At 33.4% G+C, this 14,385-nt stretch overlaps 2 protein-coding genes across 7 annotated transcripts; both read right to left on the bottom strand.

Moving 5' to 3' along the window:
* Positions 1 to 87: 87 nt before the first annotated feature.
* On the bottom strand, positions 88 to 3,869 carry Arpc2 (Actin-related protein 2/3 complex, subunit 2). The gene is made up of 7 exons (XM_077418825.1): positions 3,697 to 3,869; positions 2,605 to 2,698; positions 2,422 to 2,521; positions 2,132 to 2,333; positions 1,835 to 2,055; positions 1,237 to 1,438; positions 88 to 240 (listed from the first exon to the last, which is right to left on the bottom strand). The coding sequence occupies exons 1-7, from the start codon at positions 3,831 to 3,833 to the stop codon at positions 213 to 215; spliced, it is 984 nt and encodes a 327-aa protein (XP_077274951.1). The 5' UTR covers positions 3,834 to 3,869; the 3' UTR covers positions 88 to 212.
* Positions 3,870 to 9,661: 5,792 nt separating this feature from the next.
* On the bottom strand, positions 9,662 to 14,160 carry LOC143904285 (uncharacterized). 6 transcript variants are annotated; one of them, XM_077418834.1, is made up of 7 exons: positions 14,031 to 14,160; positions 13,706 to 13,793; positions 13,315 to 13,382; positions 12,135 to 12,285; positions 11,749 to 11,946; positions 11,384 to 11,501; positions 9,662 to 10,598 (listed from the first exon to the last, which is right to left on the bottom strand). In XM_077418834.1, the coding sequence occupies exons 3-7, from the start codon at positions 13,376 to 13,378 to the stop codon at positions 10,404 to 10,406; spliced, it is 726 nt and encodes a 241-aa protein (XP_077274960.1). In that variant the 5' UTR covers positions 13,379 to 13,382; positions 13,706 to 13,793; positions 14,031 to 14,160; the 3' UTR covers positions 9,662 to 10,403. The 6 variants fall into 6 exon arrangements, with proteins under 6 accessions (XP_077274960.1, XP_077274958.1, XP_077274959.1 ...); XM_077418832.1 differs by having other exon boundaries at positions 13,702 to 13,793; positions 14,031 to 14,145; XM_077418833.1 differs by lacking the exon at positions 14,031 to 14,160 and adding an exon at positions 13,872 to 14,023 and having other exon boundaries at positions 13,702 to 13,793.
* Between the last annotated feature and the right edge of the window lie 225 nt (positions 14,161 to 14,385).

Here is a 14,385-nt window from a genome sequence, read left to right as displayed (position 1 = left end):
AACTTTGCGGTAAATATTATTTTTTATTGTATGTAAGTGATCTTTTTTCTGTTTATTCCTGAATCGTTTTATTTTATTTTATATATATATATATATATATATATATATATATATTGATTTATAGATATATAATAATTAATTTAATAAAAGAATTTACTTTCAGATTATTATTAGCGGCTAGTGCGGTTAATAATTTCACTCTTACGGCACTTTTATTCTTTCCTGATGAATGTTCGTCCCCTAAAAAAGAATTACAATTAGATAATGTGATAAATTCAACAAAAAAAATATTGTAAGTAATAAAAATATACTTTAGAAAAATATTATTTAATTTTAAATTTTGCAAAAACTTGGAAATAAATTTAAAAGATCTAAAAAGAAGATAATACGAGGCGTTAACTATAAATAATGGAGATGACCGATTAATGTGACTATTATGTTGGCATACGTCCGCCGGTACGTGAGCATGCGTGAACTTTATTCCGAGCTACCGTTACCTTCATGTGGACTGGTAACATTACCAAAAAAGTAAAAAAATAGTGCAAATTAGAAATTTGCACTTGGCTTCCTCATAGAGAAAGTGATGTCTTAAGATCACGGTCTTACATACAGGTCTCTCAACTCTGATGTGTGTATGTGCCAAATTTACCGAAATTTCTATAACTCCAGAACTAATTAACCAAATCTTAACGAATTGTATATGAAATAGGGGTAGAATTTTCCGGGGAGTACTATAGAGTGTATAGTTTTTTGTTACCAATTTTCTGGAAACCGTTTTTTTTTATTTTTCTAATTCTTGACTAAAAAAATTTGACGAAGCAAAAAGAACCCTTTGATTATTAGCAATTTTTATTAATTCTATATATTCTTCAGTTTTTTCTACCCCTATTTCATATATAATTCGTTAAGATTTGGTTGATTAGTTCTGGAGTTATAGAAATTTCGGTAAATTTGGCACATACATACACACATACACACATACATACACATACCGACATTTTTTTAAAATAGCGATTTTTCGACGTTTTAGAACATTCTGAACACATTGGCAAAAGCAACAAAAAAAAATTTTTTTTTACGAAAACAAAGCTTCCTCTATGAGGAAGTAATTAATTGTACTATTACGATAAAACATTTTAAATTATTATTTAAATTTGCATATATTTAAATCAATCAAGATCAACTTATTATTTCTGTTGCAGTTTAGTCTATGATGTTTTGCGAGTGAAAACTTACGTGATAGTCTTCTTTTCGGTGTTTTTGGATTGAGATCTCGCTCTGTTCAACACCTTGAGAAAGTCTGTCGTCTTGGTACGCATTCTCGAGTGAATATAAACTTTACTGCACTTAATATGATAATGCAGATAATTTCTAAACATGTGTATCAGGTCAATGGTGTTGTCGCGAGCCTCTCGATTGGTATGACGTGGAAACAGTACTGTAAACATATAAAATAAAACAATATGAGTTTTAAAGTAAAATTATATGAGTTTGTATGTTCAGCTTGAAATATATCAATAGTAGAAAGTTACACAAATACGCAGCAGTAATAATTATTACATTTCTTCCAGATAGTCTTAACAAATCTTTAAAATTTAAGAGTTTACTAATAAAATTGCACATAAATCTTCTATTATTATAATTATTAAATTATAGTAAATCCTTAAAATTTAAAATTTAAGTTTCTAACAAAAAATGTTATATATCAGTCTTTTGCTTCCTCATAGAGGAAGCTTTTTTAATTTTCTTTGTAAGATATACATAAATAGGAAGTTTTGACGTCATATTGACGCGACTCAACAAATGCAAAAAATAAACGTCAAATTTTCTTTACCGAATGTGATGTAACCAATGCAATCTCCGACTGCCGCCTCGGAATCCTGCAACTCCAACGGCGGCTCACGGTGATTGAACAAGACTTGTGGGGCGGTATGGCTCGCACGCCTACCCTCTTTCAGTTCTTGAAGAAAAAGTTTGCCGATGACCATATCGTCTTCATCCTTGAATATTGTACTGAATACTACCGTGACTCTGTCGCTCTTAGCTTCCACGTACCTTGGCGAGAATTAACGGAGATTAATAATAATAAAAGTAACAACTGAGCCGTCACGTGCATAGATATATTTCTTACATCGTTTCCTCGTCTCGATATTGGATTACAGCTCTCTTCTGTACTGGCCTGCCCGGCGAATCGCAGTATTCTTCCTGAAAGTCAAAGTATTTTTCGAAGACACTGGCGAAGCAATGCCTCTTCAATAGGGCAACTTTCCTCACTAATGCCTCCCAATCCTCTGGTAATTTCTCCAAATCTATAAGAACAGATACATTGTAACCTGTAACAAATGAAAAACGATTTAAAGCAATTAATTACTTTCGTTAACAAGCGTGAAAGCATCAAGATGATTAAAACATAAAACTAACCGCTCTCCGGTGCAATAAGATGAGACCCGTACTCTCGTTTGAGCAACTCGTCTGCTCCATGCTCTTGTAACTGTTTATAAAATTTAAGTAAGATACTAATCTGCAAAAAATATAAATATTAGAAAATTGATGAGTTATTTCAAAAGAACCACAAAAGATGTTTAAGTAAGTATGTCGACTTACTCTAAGTTTCGATTTATCTCCACTGAGGTTTGAAATATGAAACAATACTCCATCAAAATCTGCTATGACCACATCTGTCGACTCCTGCTTATGTCTACAAACAAAACATATATTTCTGATAGAAAATAATCATAAGACTATTGATTTGACAAGATTTTACAACTAACAGAGCATGGCATGAGCCAGGATATGAAAGCTATGGGAATAAAATTCCCAAGATCTTAAAATAAGAAATAAAAAAATAATGTAAAGAAAAGAAACATGGGGTGAAAGAAATGATAAGACAAAAAAACAAAAATCTACTTTTAAAAGTAAACCGTTTTGTTGAAAAAGATTTCACAAATAAGATGTTAGTGAGCCAAGATTAGCAAACGTTAAAAAAAAACTGAAAATAAAATTCTAGAGATAAAATTTTAAAACAAAACGAGAAAAGCAAAATAGCGTGAGACAAAGTGCAGAAATGTAATGGAAGAAGCGAAAATAAATCAGGGAAGCAAAAATCTTTTTTTGAAAAATTATTTGGAAAGATATGAGATTTCGCAAATATCAAATGGGAGAAGATTGAAGCGTCTACAATGGCAGCAGGAGTATACAGTAAGACGTAGGCAGTAAGTTATTGAATGGGATTTTTACAATTCAAGAATAATCGACTGTTACTACGTTTACGCAAGCGTTACTTCTGTAGTAACTTACGATAATTCACCCGTTTACGCGGAATAAATTATCGTAAGTTACTACAGAAGTAACGCTCGCGTAAACGTAGTATATGTGTTATGTGGTTGGTCAATAGCTTACTCAGCTTACTGCATACTGCTTGAAACGAAATCCAGAGAGGAAAGAAGGGGCGAGATCTCGAGGTAAAACAAGACAAAATCGGAAGAAACATAGCGAAGAGAGTTGAAAGAAGGTGGAGAAAAACAGAATTAAAAGGGAAGAGAGTTTAAATTCGACATGTTGTTCGAAATGGGAATTTCTCGGGGAGAAACGAAGGCGCGGCACCGCCCCGGCGTCACGTCTTCCGGAATGAGGTTAGGTTACGCGGACACCGGGATCCCTAAGGAGAGAGGACTATGTGACTCACGAGACACCTACCCCGACAGGGCATTCTTGATTTTGTTCGTCAACGTTTCCTCGAGTATCCTATTGTGTATCTCGAGCAGAATCATGATTACTACACTTTTAGCAGGAAGGATCGATGCGTGTGCGTGATACGTGACGTTAATCAGCATCAGCGCTAAGCGCTAACGCTAACGCAACGCCGCGAACTAGAGAGAGAGTGATGAGAGTCCCTTTAAGGTGATTTTAAAGCTGTCTGTAATACCTACACTAGTTTTTAACAATATTTGCTTCGTATAAAAATTCTACAACTTGATGTTACAAAATGAGAGTGCAGGTCCATTCAGTAGACATCAAGGAATATCATACCGCGCGCGTTTGTAGAATTAAGCTGAGACTCCAAACAAAAAAGTTAAGCGAAAAGTACTTACGATTACGTGAACGTAATTGTACATACTTACACAACCCACAGGGGGAAATTGATCCGCACAATTGCTTAGGCTTTGGGCTTAACGAACCCAAGGATTTTCCCGAGTTCCCATCACCGCAGACTACACACACACACACACACACACACACACACACACACACACACACACACACACACACACACACACACACACACACACACACACACACACACACACACACACACACACACACACACACACACACACACACACACACACACACACACACACACACACACACACACACACACACACACACACACACACACACACACACACACACACACACACACACACATACCTACACACACACACACACACACACACACACACACACACACACACACACACACACACTACCATACACACACACAACCACACACACACACACACACACACACACACACACACACACACACACACACACACACACACACACACACACACACACACACACACACACACACACACACACACACCTTACTTGTGAGCTTTGGGGAGGGGTCAGAACTCCATCAATTATATCAGAATTCCAAAATTGGCAGGGGTGCTAACTTTACAGAGGTCTTGTGAACCTCTTACGTGTTTATGGCCGGTTGGGCGAGGTACTGCCCCTCGGGCCAATTAAATTGAAAGAAGAACAAGCCTCGCGTCCTTCGAACCTCTCTCGTCTATACGCGTATAATAATTAAACGCGTATAAATAAAAAAAGAAATGAACAGAGACGACTAAGGCTGCGGTCCGATTCACGCTCACAGCTCACAGCGCTGAAAGCATCGCTCTTTTTCGTTTGATATTCGATGCTTATACAACGCTGTGAGCGTGAATCGGACCGCAACCTAAATAATACATAAAATAAAGTAAAATAAAATAAAATAAAATAAAATAAAATAAATAAAATAAAATAATAATGTAGGTACGTCGGGCTGGATAATATTACAATATTTACGTGTATGATTCGAGTCAAAACTCATTATTATATTTACAAACATCCTTACAAAATTAAAATATCTATAAAATATACTCCGCGCAGATAAAGAACCTAGGTATTTCTGTTATAAATTATAAAATTAATATTATATTATACATATAGACATTGCAGATATGAAAGAACGTTCTGCTTTTGTATTAATATTAATGTATCGTTTATTTAATCTATTCTACATATTCTCAATATGTAATAAAATGGACTAAATATAAAATACTTATTTTTTAGTATTCTCACAATTCGCAATGTTTTGAAAGCCTGGTTTTCCAGAAGAACGGAAGATATATATATATCTTATATATATATCTTATAGAAAAATCAGCCCGTTAGCTAAAATCCTAGGAACTTAGCTGAACGCCAGCCAATAGAGTAATTAATGAACCGTGAATTAGTGTAATAACCTAGTAAATTCAGCCTCTTAGGCTAAAAGCCGGGCTGTTAGCCTAACGGCCTAACACGCTTTGGGCAGTTAGAAAAATGACTATTGGATATCATTGCAAATGTAAACAAAACATTTAATTACACATACACATTATTACATATGTTATTATTTATTAATGCAAGTAGAGCTGGTGCCTGATTTAGCTATATCAGAACGAGAAAACCAACCTCTCAGCAAACCATCTTTTGTGTACCAATTTGGTACACGTCATTCTTAAAATCCATTACCACTACTGGCGTGTAACTTGCCATGGTGGCGACTGCTACAAAACTAACAACTTGCACTCAATAATTCTGATTCCTAGTTAAATGTTTTGTCAAAAAGAAGTGAAATAAAGCCTAAACATTCAGTGATCTGAAAGCCAGATACATTTTTGTTATATAAAAAGGCAGATAAATAACAAATTAATAAACGAATTAAATGAAATTGATTTAGTATGCTTACATGTTCGTCAATAGTGATATAAAATAATAATTGGTGTTCATGCAGAAATTCGATAAATAATTAAGAATGAGAAGCGAGCTCCTTCTGCCACTTGAATTCAAAGTGAACTGATTTAAAGAGTCGATATTAAAAACAAGGATACGACATGTATATATATATATAAGTCATAACAAATATTAAAAGTATAATTACATATAGGTATAGCCGTTATGACCTTGTTGTATATTATGTTTGAACTCTCCGTATCTTTTAAAATGTTTTGTTCACATTCGCAATGCTATCCAATAATCATTTTTCTAACTGCCTAAAGCGTGTCAGTTAGGCTAACAGCCGGCTTTTAGCCTAAAAGGCTGAATTTACTAGGCTATTACACTAATTCACGGTTCATTATACTCTATTGGCCGGCGTTTAGCTAAGTTTCTAGGATTTTAACTAATGGTCTGATTTTTCTATAAGCCTACGACATATATATATATATATGTCCCATACCTGTTGCATATCCTATAGTAGCTTCGTGTACTTTTCGTGTTAATTCTTGCGATAAGTTATGTACAACACTATAGCATCGTTGTCCAGCACTCATGCAGGCGCACTTAGCAGACCAAAATATGTAACTTTCTAATAATATAATACATTTCAAAATGAATAAAAATTTTTCTCTGGAAGTATGCTCTCAAACGCTTTTCATCGTTATGCAGAATTTGGACGAACGTGTTTTAAATTCTCTGAATATACAATTACCGATCTATAAACGTATTTGGGGCACCTAATATCATGCTCTGTAATATCATATTCTGCTGTATAAACGACGAATAAGCGAGTTGTTCCCCGCCAACCCTGTTTCTTTATTTCCGCGAATTTGGGAGAACGCTGGCGCGAAGTGAGTCTCATCATTGTCAAGCGCAACGATATAAATGTAAAATAAAGAAATAAAACTTATAAATAAAGCAAAAATATTGATTTTTTGTCAAAAAAATACCGAAGGCATTCTTTTCTGATTTTAAACGCTGCGCGATTATATCCATGCATTTCCTTATTCCTTTAATTCTAAAAAAGGCATGGAAAGCCTGTTATTGTGTCTTTTTCGCGATGCTGATTGATTGTCTTAAAACTTGATCTCGATTTTGATGCTAATAAAGTAAAATTTTATTATTCAAATATTTCCTAAAATAAACTTTTACTGATGTCCGATTGTAATAAACATTTGTTTCCCATGCTATTAATTTTCTTACAACTTTCGTGAAATTTTTATTAAAACTACCTTTTTCTCTGTCTTCAAGTTTACCTGTTGAGCAGCTTTGTTGCTTTCTTTCTTAAGTGCTTTCGCGTATTAATTAAGCGAATTTTTCACGCATGACTGTACAATCTTCGTTCTAAGTTTTTCCCTCGTTTTCATTAAATTATTTCCCGGCGAAACTTCCGAAAACGTCCATGCTCAGATTTAGGTGAAACTTTGTGAATATAGGTAAAATAAAATTTTATCCTTTTAGATAAAAAACACATATACCAAAAGGATTTTTTACGACTCCAAAGTTTAGCAACTTTTTTAAACATTTTTAACTTGCTGCCTCCGCGCATACATTTTCCACGCGAAACAAACCAAAACAGCTCTGGCGATCCCTTAAAAACTTAACAGCTAATTAGACCAATTAAGAATACGCAACCGCCCTCCCCTCGCTCCAACGAGGAAGCATCCCCGAATTCCCCTCGGCCGAGCCCGTCCGGGAAGTAGACGCGACTTGTCACGTCACAGCCTATAATAATTTATAAGTTCTGATATTTTCTTTCAACATATAATGAGCAATAAAAGATAGAAATTTTGGGCGCTTTCGTGCTGAAAGCAAACGCAGCAAAACATCTTTTTATTTGAACATTGTTTCCCATTGATCAAATATCATCTTTTTTGTGGCGTGTTTGTCCTTCTGGTGGGCGGCAGGCATATGGCAAAATGTTCAAATTTACTAACAATATTTATTTAAATGTAACAAATATTATATATCTCTCTATTTGTCATTCAACCAACTTCGATGTATGGAATAAAAAACCATGTAGGTCCAAAAAATCAAACCGAAAGCCAGAACACCCCGACCCCTCTTTGATCTAAATAAACTTGTGTAAATCTGTAGATCGACTCAAATACATGAATAACGTTATGCTTTATTCGTATACCCTATCGCTCCCTGAAAGGTATAGATTTTCACAAAGCATTCACGGACATATTCAGACAGATGCGGGTAGGCACACAAGTGCAAACTTGTTTTTCAGAGTCTAAATACATCATGCATACGCTACATGTAACAAAAGCTTGATAAAGAACCATCTATCACATACGCAAGCATCACAATCATTAACATCCTACGCGACCGTATAAAGCAACTAAATGTGAGATACGTTAGTATACGCTATATCGTAGTCGTTGTAACGTGAGAAATACAACTCAAACATATCGATAATATAAATGTCGATAATATAAATGAATATTATCGAGATTTAATTGGATTTATTTAATTTTTCGAATGGCGGTAACGACGCGACGGCGCGCGATATGTATCGGGAGTTGCTTGCCGCCGGCAGGAAAAAGCCATAAAGAACATAAAAACGAAAAAAACGTAGCAACCGCTTTATTGAATTACGAATTTGTGTACAACTACTCAAAAATGGCACAAAAGTTTGCAAAGTTGGTCTAAAATTTTACGTGTAACAAATTTCTATTTGAATCCCCGTATTCCCCGTAGCTCTGTAAAAAATCAGTAAAATCTAAAGATTGATCTGAAAAGTGGAGACTTGAAATTGTAAAATGCTTGTTGAACTATCTCATTCTGATCACTTTTGCCAAAGTAACAGTCATTTGAAGTTGATCTATTTTTCGATCGCGCGAAGGTGGATGCTTTAATTTTTGCTGATAAGATATAAAACTTGATATTATCGAAAGCGGAATATGTAAAGGGAGAATTTTTAGCCGGTGACAGTATGGCATAACTCTGGGACCGGTCCAGGATAACGCACTTTTTCCTGTTACGCAAAAAATGGAACTCGATTTTTTAATTCCTTCGAAAGAGGAACGTATGCACACATTCTGCTCTTACAGAAAAGATAGAATGAATTCAAGAATCGAGCCGCCCTGGTCGAGTGTCGAACGCACACGTACACGCGGGCTCCTTCCTTGTTTGCGCTAAACCTTCCACGTGCTGTAGCAACGAGACCTAGCATTGCCTAGCATCACTGATGCCGCGTGGTCAGCTCATCGTTGGTGAGATAAAGTCAGATCGATTAATTGTCGGTCCTTGTCTGACTTATCTATTCATCTTACCTGACTTTTATCTTGACTATCTTTAATCTGAGTAGTTTGGACACATGAATCAGAGAACGGACACAAACCATTTTTCAATGAACAATGTTCATACCATTATAGGATCATGTACCATTATAGGGTCATGTGCCATTAGAGTCATATATGGATCTTAAGTTATTTTCAAGAACACTTAACTATGATTGGTCACTTTGCTTACTGTATAAGTCTTATGTACCAGAGCACTTTTATCGAGCGTACATACACGCTTTCAGGTTTCTCTCTGCTGCTTTATCATTCAAGCTTACTACTTCTCTCGCACTTTGGTCGTTATGTTTACTATATTTCAATAGTTTACTGAGATGGCATTAGCATACAATGGATCTTTTATTTAAATGCAAAATGCACTTTTATTATGGATTTCCCTGTACATTAATATAAGTCCAAGTTTATGTACGGATCTAAATATATAATTGGCGCTTAATGTAACGTGACGTGTTACGAATGTTCTTGTGCGGAGAGCCTTATGCGAATTACCATAAAGACTATGTTGCACTGCGGATTGCGGTTGGAATTACGATTGACAGATTTGCAGATTGACCAGTCAGCCAGTAACCTTTTGCTTTGATTGGTCAATTCGCAACTGTCAACCGATAACTCCAACCGCAATCAAGTCCGCAAAATTCTTAAGACCGGCCGTCTTGAAAATTGCTTTGTAACGTACTCTTACAAAATTCATGAATTTGATTGGTTGATTCTATTAATTTTGACCGTAACCAAGAGTATACACCAATCAAACTCACGAATTTTACAACAGTTGCAAAGCAGCTTTCTCTGCTGGACTCAGCCAATTGGATCTGTTTTCTATTGCTGAACTAGTGTACACTCTCTGTACTTAAAGTAAAATAGATATACCGAAAGTACATTCGTAATTCGCCTACAATATAATAAACAATTAGACTTTCATTTCATCCGATTACAATTTGCAAATAATCATCGTGATGAAATACTGTACAAATGACTGTTTAGACGACGCCAATATGACACAAGAATTTAACGCTTAAATTTATGTGTAAATTTAATAATAATAATAAATGCTTAACTTTAACGCTAGAAATTTAAAATTAGTTTCAATAATTCAAAAACTGTCATGGTGGATAGAAAAGCGTCGAGCTGATTTGAGATAACTGGAATAACCTCTTTTATAATCGAGTCATCCTTAATTAACTCAGGTGCCATATCGGAAATCACGGCACTTATTACCGCGGACAATTCATCGTTGTCATAGAGGCCCGTCACATGCAACTGCAAATAATAAAAAGAATTAGCAATTGAAACAAGAGAAAAAAGATACAAGGATTAGAATTGATAATTGGGAAAAGATAGAAAGAATAAATTAGTGATTAACTGAAAATTAAGTTGTGTCGAAAATAATCGAATAACGAAAAAATTGCTTGAAAGTTAAAAATGATGTTTTGAATAATGATTTCTATAGCTGGTTGCACATAAAACTTCAAATTCTAAAAATGTCAATTTTTTTTAACGTTTTTGCAAAATAAATATTTTTTTTGATATATATATATATATATATATATATATATATCAAAAATATATATAAGCTAGCGTGAATATTACATATATAAAGCGATACAATTTTTTTACAAACATATAATTTAATTTCTGCTAAACATTTTCAAATTGTTATTACAATAAATTTCTGAGAACCGGAAACAAGAAATTTGTACAAAAAAAGAGAAATATTTCATAATTATATAAATTATTACTTTATAAATTAAAATAATTATTTAATGTATTTTAAATAATTTATCGATAAATTTTCAGAAATATATGGTAAATATATATAAAAAATATATATATATTTGAGTTTTCTTAGTTGCATATATTTTTTTCTCAGCAAGTTTTTGAGAACGTTTGTGATATATATATATATACATATAAAATTAAAATTTTATTATCGCACCGACATGACAGTTAATTGTGAAGATTGCAAGAAGAAAGAAAAAAAAGCAAGAACAAAGAAAGAAAGAAAAAAAAAGTTTTGATGATATTTTTTTAATCCGTTTACTTACATCTAGTGAATTTAAAGAAAGCTTCAATTTCATGTTTTTTACTTTCAAGTGTCCGGTTAGCCCGCCGTCCATTATGAAATTAATTTCTGTGTCAAAAGTAAATTTTTGCGCGGTCATTCTGAAAATTGAACACGTAGTACCTATATCATTAACTTTAACAATTTACGATCTGTATGTTTACTTTAAATTAAGATGGATTCAGTTTTTTTATTACTATGAAAACAGACATAAAATTATTAGGAAGAAACATTTAAAATAAGTTGAAAACATCTTACGAAGAACTTGTGATTTTAAAATCTTGAAATTAAAATTGCCGAAATATTATATTGGTTTCGATTCTCGATCGGTCAAGAATGACTACTCACTTTATATCACCCTTGCCGTAAATTTCGAAAACATCAACTTTACCGTTCATAGAATAATTAGTACTCGCGGCTATCGACAGTGGCCACGAAAGATGAAGTTTCAAGACAATTTCTTTGATGGACAACGTGTAGTCAGCATTAATAATATTATATTCGGACAAACCGATTACGTTGGCCTTCGTCAAGATCGCATCCAATCTGAGAATATACGAGAAACGTAAAGAAAAATTTATAAATCATTTAATTCCGCGATACACACACATTTTGTTTTTTTTTTGTTTAAGTAACACGCATTATTAGCTGAGGCTATATTAGAAAAAAATATTGATTAGGCAACGCTTGCAATTTTACTGTCATTTAATTTAAAAAATTAGAACGGCACTCACTTTATTTTTTCCTCATTTAGTCTGATATCTAACCGGTCCGCATTAAATGGATCAAGAATCGGAATTCCGAGTGTCTCGTTTCCAGTCTTTAATATAGTTTTAAACTTTTCAAGAAAATCTTCTAACCTCTTATTCCCAAATTTGCTTGCAACTGAAAGTTAAAATTTGCACGGTGTAGCTTACAAACTAATGCTAAACAAATGCAAGTGCCTTGAACGTTATCTAATAATATGTCTGATGAAATATTATCACATTAAAAGAAAAAATATAACAAAGGTAAAAAATGCGTAAATAAAGGTAAAAAAAGATTTGTAGAGTTATGAAAATTAATAATATTAAAGAATAAATTGAACCGAGATAATAGTTTAATAACACGATAGATTGTTCAAAAATACGCTAAAGTACGATCTCTTCTTATCAAAAATATTTCTAAAATAAAATATTTTTGAAAAAGAATACCTGAATCTCTCTAAAAACAAATAACTTAATAACAGATTGTTCAAAAAATAGACAGTACAAAGATGAATATGAAATAAATGTAAAGACGATTAACTCTTCTAAAAATATATAGCTTAATCATTCAGCCCTAGGCCTTTATGTGCTTTAAATCCTTGTAATCTGATTAACATTTTTAGACCGCAATTGACATTTAAGGGTACAAAGAGTTGCTCTTTCCGAAAATCTAGTCGGTGATGAGGTGAGATATTTAAAAAAAAAGATATAAGTAGAGGTTAGATAAAATGAATAAGTAACTCCTATCTTTTTTTACTGACAAATATTTAATTAATAAATGATTTCGCCTATCTTTAAAAAAAAAATAAATTAATATAAATATTATTTTTGAGTTATCTATAACAAAAATTCTACTAAAAAAAATGGATAAAATTATTTATTAGTTGAATATTTGTCAGTGAAAAAGCAGTGGTCACTTACCTGTTTTATGTTCACTTTCAACTTTTATATATATATTTTTAGAAATTTCACACTATTGCTGACTAGATTTTTAGAAAGAGCAACTCTTTTTATCACTAAATATCAATTGCGGTCTAAATCCGAACGACAAGGATTTAAAACAGGAAAGCGCGTAGGGGCCTCCTAGGACTTAATGGGTTAATGCGTCTCTAGGGAAATATAGGAGAAATACCAAGAAACAAAAGAGAAAATATAGATATCTACTTACGGTTTGTCTTTGCTGCCCAAACATTGCAACAAAGCAAAATGAGTCCGAACGTTATCAGATTCATTTTTCTGTGTGAAGTAGAAAAGACGTTTTATTAAGTTACATCGAACACGGTCACAGTCTTAAAGCTAACGAATTCGTCGCCGTTATTATTATATATTATCGTGAAAGAACATCGCGATTATCGAAAATGTTTTCGCAAATTATCGCGACGCGCATATAACACAGAAGCAGAAGTCGAAACGCACGTTCGAACGAAATATCCATAAATTTAATCAACACGTCATGACGTCACTCGTTTAGTACTTAAACTTAGAATTGTATATTTTGTATTATCTGTGAATACAAAATGTTTTCCAAGGCCTAAAATGATCATATACTGTTTACCTACGGCTCGTTGTAAGTTGATTTACGTCAGTAAAGTTTCTGACAACCGTTTGACTTAGCGTTTAATTAAACAGCACGAACGAAACTGCGAGCTAAAAAAAAATGTAGACGTATTTATAGGCACGTTTCGCCGATATCGAATCGTTAAATCGAACACCAAGATCTCTCACTGATTATTACGTATATCACAATAACGATTCGATCTTTGAGCATCTAAGGAATTTAATTTTGTAGAACGCTCGAAATCACTTGACGTTATGTTTTCTTCGTTTTTCTTTTGTCGAGAACGTCCATTGGGTTTCGTTGCAATCACTAAAGCAGTCACTTACGGCAATTTCTGTATTGCGTTGTGTATCCAGGAAGCGCAATTAACTATAATTATGTCATTACAATTAATTTTATTTTGGAGCGCTGAGTTTCTTTTATACCGAGTCCTGTGAATCTTATCGAGACCAGAGATTAGACCAGAGATTAGATTATAAGCCAGCTTGTTACGCTGCAACTTGTGTAACGCAATCAAGTAACGTATATAAACACAGAATAATGCACAGTCTTACACTACTGCAATGGTCAGACATTTAAAAGCTGATAGAAATATTTTTTTACATTATAATAAATAAATAAAAAAATATTGCAGATAAACAATATTATAGAGAACATTACGAATTATCCGTAAAATTATTT

This window comes from Temnothorax americanus, unplaced genomic scaffold (genome assembly GCF_048541705.1).
Source record: "Temnothorax americanus isolate GAGA-0224 unplaced genomic scaffold, ASM4854170v1 Scaffold50, whole genome shotgun sequence".
Taxonomy (NCBI): domain Eukaryota; kingdom Metazoa; phylum Arthropoda; class Insecta; order Hymenoptera; family Formicidae; genus Temnothorax; species Temnothorax americanus.
Note: the sequence above shows the minus strand (reverse complement) of the source record. Positions and strands in the feature narration are given on the sequence as shown.